Here is a 6,881-nt window from a genome sequence, read left to right on the forward strand (position 1 = left end):
TGGCCCAGGAGACATTTGGCCCAAGCGGACACCACCACAACAAAAGGAAAAAATGGACGCCTCCGTTTCCCAATCATTCGGTTCCTCACTCCTCTCCTCCCCAAATCAAAGGACGATTTGATAATTTGCCACCCCTTACTTTCCCCTTTCACAATTTACCATCCATTGTCTCAGTGACGGGCGGGCCCGGGCCCCACCTGTCAATCTGGGGAGGGGCAAATTATGAAAGGGGAAGGTAAAGGGGTGGCAAATTATCAAATTTGCCCAAATCAAAACCCTCGCCGTCACCCCTGTTCCCGTCCACCGGCGGCCATGGACCCGCAAGTGACCCTCAACACTAGGAGGAGCGATATTCTCGCCGCCGGCGAAGACCCCGAGACGCTCGATGTTGGCTCAAATCCGCTGCTCTACACCTTGTACGACTTCCTCCCAGCCCCGTCCGTCTCCCCCGCCGCCGCCCGCGCGCTCGCCGCCGCGTCCTGGGCCCCCGACGGCGTCGACCGCATCAGCCGCCTCCCCGACGCGGTCCTCGGCGAAATCCTCTCCCGCGTCCCCGCCAAGGACGCCGCGCGCACCGCCGCCCTCGCGTCGCGCTCGCTCTCGTCGACAGCCACCTGCTCCCGGGCGGCGGCGCGCGCGGGCAGCTCGTCATCGGCGCCCCCTCTCCCCGCGCCGTCACCGCCACGGTGTCCCGCGTCCTTGCGGAGCACCGGGGGCCCTTCCGCTGCGTCCACCTCACCCGCACCACCATGGACGAGCACCGGGGCGAGATTGTGCGCTGGCTCGACATCCTCGCCGCCAAGGGGGTCCAAGACCTCGTCTTTGTCAACCGCCCCTGGCCGATAGATAGACCTGCGCCTCCCCGCCACGCTCTTCAGCTGCGCCCCCCTCACCCGCCTCTACCTCGGCGTGTGGAGGCTCCCGGAGACCGCCGCCGTGCCGCGCGGCGCCAGCTTCCCCAATCTCAGGGAGCTCGGCCTGTGCTTGTATGCCATGGAGGACCGTGATCTCGCATTCATGCTTGAAAGAAGCCCTGTCCTGGAGATCCTCGTCCTGATGGCAAGCCAGAGCGGAGTGCGCCTCCGCCTCGTCAGCCAGAGCCTGCGGTGCGTTCAGCTGGGCTTCACCTACTTGGAGTACATCGACGTGGTGGATGCACCTCGCCTAGAGAGGATCTTCCAGTGGGAGATCACTACCCCCAGCCTCTGCGTCAAGAAGCACTCTTCCAGGATCAAGATTGGACGTGCACCTAACCTGCGTATGCTGGGATACCTTCTGCCAGGAGAGCAAGAGTTGGGGATTACCAACACCGTCATCGTGGTAGTACATCCTACTAATTTAATTTGCTTTGTAGCTGTGCTGTGTCAATTAATCCTCTGCTTCAGAAAGTGACGACGACAACGACAACAATGACATGAGCTCTGGTTCTGACTTGTGAGACTGTCAATTTGTCCATGAACTTCTTTATGCTGTCCATTCTGCTACATGTTCTTTTGAAAAACTATTGAATGGTGAACATTTCATGATGCATGTAGTGGACGTAGTATCATGGATTGCTGGCCAGGTGCAGACCTTGACCTTTATTGTTTGTTATGAACCTAAGAATTTGAATTCAAGTGACTGGTGAATTGGTGATACTTTGTTGTGACTACTGAATTCTGATGCTTGTTTGATTCCAATGTGTTGTGGACCGATGAATTGATGCATGTTTGATTTAATTTCCCATGTTTGTGAACTAGTAAATAACTGAATATATAGTTATGTACTCTGTTTTCCTGCTGAAAATCCTGATGAAAATACTCTGTTTTACTGCTGAATATGCACTATAATTCTACTAAATATGCACATGTACTACCTGCCGCTAAATGGCTTAGCTGCCGCTATAGCCCGCTATAGCGGCTGTAGCTGCTGGAAAACGCTGCCGCTAAATCAAATAGCCCGCGATCAAAAACGTTGATTAATATTGCCAATGTATGATCTCAAATTCTCAATCCTTGGGTGCATTGCAGGCTGGGAGCAAGAACATCGTCCCTAGTGTCCAAATTTTGGCCATAGAGTTGCACTTTGGTGTCCGTGATGCTGTCAAGAAAGTATCTGGTTTTCTCAGAGGCTTCCCTAACCTGGAGACGCTCCATGTCCAGGTAAAATTGGTTAGCTTAAGTACACTTGCTGGATTTGCAATAATAGTGGCCATGTTATATCTAGTATGGTCAGAACTGTGAATCAAATGAATGATATAAGTTATAACTGCCTCCTGCTGCTGCATGATTTGTCCTCATAGATAAGATACCTCGACTATATGTGTTATGTACGCGCTGATTGATTTCATCTGCAGTCCGTCCGCGTGTCTGAAAAGTCCACCGGCAAGGTCAATCTCAAGTTCTGGCAGGAGGGCGGCCCCATCAAATGTGTCGTGGAGGGCATGAAGAAGGTGTTCTTCTACGAGTTCCGAGGGTCAAAAAGCGAGGTTGCTTTCCTCAAGTTTATCGTGGAGAGAGGTCGCGTGCTGGAGCAGATGGTGGTTGTGGTGGCCATTGAGTGTTTCTCCTCGGGGGATAATGTGAATGCCAAGCTGAAGCCTCTGGCCAGTGCGAAATGGAAGAGCAAGACTTGCAAACTACAGCTCTTCAAGACCACGCTCACTGCCGGGGGAGGTCCTGCTTACAGCCACCCGCTAGCTTCTGATTTTGGATGTGCTGACCCTTTTGACCTCGAGTACTACGACAAAGCAGAAAGGATCTCTGTAAGTTAATTAGTAGCACAATGATGAGCCTCTTGTGTTGCAAGAGTACTGGTAACTAGCTTGACTTTGTGTTGCAAGACTACTTGGACATGAATTTCTCATGGCAAGCTGTGGCGTGTTTTCTGCACGATGAGGTTGTTTGTACCAAATTCTGGAATTCTTACGCGGCTGGATGCTGGTGGGAGTAACAGAATTAGTTAGTACCGAGTTTTTAACTTTCTAAGTCGATGTGTTCAGTTGAAGGTATGTTTTATAGTATTCAGCTTGTTTTTCGGTTTATCTTGCAAGTCAATTGTGAACAGGGCTATCTAGAAATCCTGTCAGTGACTAGCTAGTATGGTCTTTCTGGTTTGTCCAACTGGCAACTGCAATTTCATTATATTGTGCAGTTGTTAGCATGAAATAATTTGCTATGCATTAGATTGGGTTCAGCTCAAAATAGTATTAATTAATTACCACAATTATAGTCATCAGTTTTGATTTTCACAAACTTTTTACATGTTCCTTTTGTATAGTAGTATTACAGATTACTGCAACTGGACAGATATGTGGGTAAGCTTAAGAAAACAGGAACAACATCGAAGAAACGTACTCCAAACTTGCTTCATATTCAACCAAATTTTCTTACTGAACACAAGCTCACTCATAAAATTACACAGCGGCCATGGGCCTGGCCTGTTCTGGCTAAACAGTCTTGCTATTCCGCAGTCCGCTGAGATATTACTTGAAAGTTTCAGTTGATTTTTTCCTCATAGCCTGAGCATGACAGTGGGATCGCTGTTGTGATCTGTGCTGTGCTTGGGCCTGCTGTTGTGGGTATTTGATGGGGCCTCTGCTGTATTCCGATGCGTGTTATCATTGTATTGGTTCATTGCGCAATTTCAGAAAAGCGCTTCCCCCTCTGTATCTATCTGAAATTAGTGAGATCGATCGGTGTGCTGCTATTGATGTAACTGGGGCAGCAGGATTGATGAATCTTGAGTGTAGCCTGCCTGCCTGCCTGCCTGCCTGCATGCCTCCTCCACTCCACACCGCAGCTTCAGTAGTGCTGATGCACAATGGTGCATTTGAATTCAGTTTTCTAAAAGTATAGATGTACTGCTTGGTACTATCTTTTATATCTCAGTAATAATCTTTTTTCTCTTTCTCTAGAGTTAGCATTAGCATCTCTTTTGCTTGTCCCCTGGACTGGAGTGTCCAACTCACTTGTCGTAGTAGATCACTGCAACTCTAGCTCACTCCAAGTTCCAGGACGTCTCAGGTCAGCTGCAACATCGACAGCTAGCAGTTCCAACAGCAGTATTGATTACAAGTATTGTGCTACATCAGCCACCTTAATCTTATTATTAATAACGATCAGTTTTATTTGTAGTAGTATGATCTGCTTGGTTGCATACTAATCAACACAGTTAACAGGATTGATGTCTGCTCTGAATCTCCTTCAAGTCTATGCCGGGCGAACTTGGCCAACGCTCAGGTTATCAGCCGATCGGCTGTGACTAATCCAGCAATTTTATGAACCAGAGTTAATATCTGCATCTTTCGCATAATATTACTCAAACACCGCTTCTGTGCTTTGTTGATGTATACTGTTTACTAAAGGTTTTTCTTTCTCACATTTTCTGCTCTTGAATTTATGATCTCTTACCAGTTAATGGCAAATAGTTTAGACATCTCATGTAAATATGCAATTTGATCAAAGAACCAGTGAGGAGGCTCCATGATAGGCAACTTTTTGTATTTCGATTTGTGGCATGTATTGCCATCATACTAACTGAACCTCTGTTTATGTTGTATATCTTTCTCTGAACTTTGTAAAATAATGATCTATCTAAAACTTTAGAGGTGGTCACTTTGATCTAATAACTGAAAGTCTTCTACATACAGTTCATCCTATATATGCTCGCTGAAAACAAAGAGTACTCTGGTTCAGTCCAGTTCAACATCCAGAAGGACGGCCCAATGTTTAGGGTTCAGTGTAGCTGTGTAAATGGTACCGAGCATAGCCATGTGAGTTCAATACAGTTACTAGGATCTTCGAATGGTACCACGCATGGCAACAATATCCAGAATCAGAGTATAGAAGTGCTTACTATAGTAACCTACCTTTTTTTGTAATTGGCAGCAACATAGATTTACTTAGTTCAGCGGTGAGTAGAGTGTACGATTTATCGGAAGACCAACATGCCAACATTTTCCCCATGTGTACAAAGTTGTTCTCAGTTTTACCAGGGGATTGGAAGCCTTCAACTCTAACCAAACTGTTCTAAGAATATTACAGAACTTCAACTCGAATGACTAGCCTTGGATCAGCTATATAATTATTGGTATTGGAACGATCATGAAATGGTAGCCTTTGAACGGTTATGAAAATGTGGGCCCTAGGTGACCTTATAAACTGTAAGCATTAAATAATTATGAACTACACTTCAACTATTATCCCCCACCTCAATGGGTAAGAGCATCTCTAGCCCTTACCCTATTTTTTTTAACTCATCAAATTTGTAACATCATAGCTCACTACAGGAAAAAATATTTAAAGCCGTGTACCCAAAGAACTCGGCTTATATCGATATAAACTCGGTTTATATATAAGCCGAGTCAAACTCCTGGCTTATATGACACGGTTTACACTCGATTGGCTTATATGCTATAAGCCGAGTGCCAGTGAGAAAACACTCGGTTTATGTATAAGCCGTGTGTTTATACGAGGCTCTCAGCTTACTAAAGTAACATGATGGCAGCATAAGCCGAGTTCATCGTAGTTACCGGGTGTTTTTCTCTTGATACTCGGCTTAGAGGAGCATAAGCCGGGTGCCCGAAAAAAAGCACTCGGCTTATAGGATAACACACGGGAAACCAGAATTTTCCTGTAGTGGTTGTTGCTTCCTTTTTAGGTATAAAGGTCCGAACAACTGCTCAACCTATCCATTTTGGTAGTAGCATTCGTAATTATGCAACTACTAATAATGACTAATAGACTTTTTTTAATTTCTTCACGCCTTTTACTTCCAAGGTTTGTGGTCAAGTCCATGTGAGGAACATATAAGTTAAGATTTTAGAACCAATGACAAGAAAAGTGCCACCATACCTTCGCAATTTGATAATTTAATTTGCAACTTTCAAGAAACACAAATAATATGATGGTTCAGTAATCAGTACAAATTTAATTGGTAGGGCCATATAATCAAATACACGAATTGCAAAAAAGAAGAAGAACATTTCAAATATTGGGTAGACATATACCACCCAAAGCTTGATGATTTATTTATTGGGGAAAGAGTCAATCCATCGTTTTCAATGCATTTGCCTCTTCTCTTGCCTTGATAATTCTGCCTAGGAAAAGATTTTCATGGCTTTTAACCTCTGGGACAAGTCAACCTCGAATAGCAAGGAGGGATTCAGGCCTTGCCTACGTATTTCCTTTGTCTCTAAGTCAAGGACTATGAGCACCTGGCGTTGGTGATGTATCGACAACATCACCGCATTGTTCCTCTCCCCCGAGCGCTCGAACTGAATCATGGCACCGCCAAGAGGGACGTTGGGTTCGAACAACCGCAGCTTCTCATCCATGTCGATCACAGCCTCCCGCTCCCAACCATGGCCACCAGGTAATTGTATCCACATGGTGATCATGAACACCTCAGTCATGAGGTACCGTAGCCTCCGGTCCGGTGACATCCTCAGGTGACGCTGGAGTGGTTTGTTGTTACTGGCGGGCATGGCTGGGAGCTCCACCATGCCTAGCTTCCCCATGGGGACGTCATACGTGAGGACCCGGCAGCCATTTCGGAGCCAGTGGATGACGCCGCTGTTGGAATATTTGTATAAAGATAGAGTTGTATAGAGAGAGAACTTCTCTTATTTAAACTTGTATCTCCTCTCTATCTCTTCTTCTGTTCCAACTCGTTTCAACTCTTTACCGACCGATCTATCGATCGTTTTCTTCTTGTAAGCCACGACATTGCCCATATAAATATAAGTGCGGCCCGAGCAAAGGGTTTAACACTTTCCCAATATTCTTACATGGTAATCAGAGCGACTTCTTCCTAAGATCAAAAGGAGATCGCATCTAGACAAGCCGTTCTTCAACCTATCGCCATGACTACTGCCTCCACCACCTCCAGCACCATGGGTG

General features: G+C 46.1%; 1 protein-coding gene across 1 annotated transcript; it reads left to right on the forward strand.

Annotated features, from left to right (window-relative positions):
• The first annotated feature begins 602 nt into the window (after window positions 1-602).
• Window positions 603-3,194, forward strand: LOC125547162 (uncharacterized). Its single transcript, XM_048711153.2, has 3 exons — window positions 603-1,320; window positions 2,010-2,141; window positions 2,336-3,194. Exons 1-3 carry the CDS (start codon window positions 994-996, stop codon window positions 2,750-2,752), a joined length of 876 nt encoding a protein of 291 aa, XP_048567110.2. The 5' UTR covers window positions 603-993; the 3' UTR covers window positions 2,753-3,194.
• The last annotated feature ends 3,687 nt before the right edge of the window (window positions 3,195-6,881 follow it).

Source organism: Triticum urartu, chromosome 3A (genome assembly GCF_056163025.1).
Source record: "Triticum urartu cultivar PI428250 chromosome 3A, HENAU_Tu73, whole genome shotgun sequence".
NCBI classification, from domain to species: Eukaryota; Viridiplantae; Streptophyta; class Magnoliopsida; order Poales; family Poaceae; genus Triticum; species Triticum urartu.

What these genes read in the sequence shown, in the direction of transcription:
- LOC125547162 (XM_048711153.2), top strand. Translation starts at nt 994, where the DNA reads ATGGAGGACCGTGATCTCGCATTCATGCTTGAAAGAAGCCCTGTCCTG. An exon ending in TTACCAACACCGTCATCGTG is followed by an intron (nt 1,321 to 2,009) that starts GTAGTACATCCT and finishes GGTGCATTGCAG; the next exon opens with GCTGGGAGCAAGAACATCGT. An exon ending in TGGAGACGCTCCATGTCCAG is followed by an intron (nt 2,142 to 2,335) that starts GTAAAATTGGTT and finishes TTTCATCTGCAG; the next exon opens with TCCGTCCGCGTGTCTGAAAA.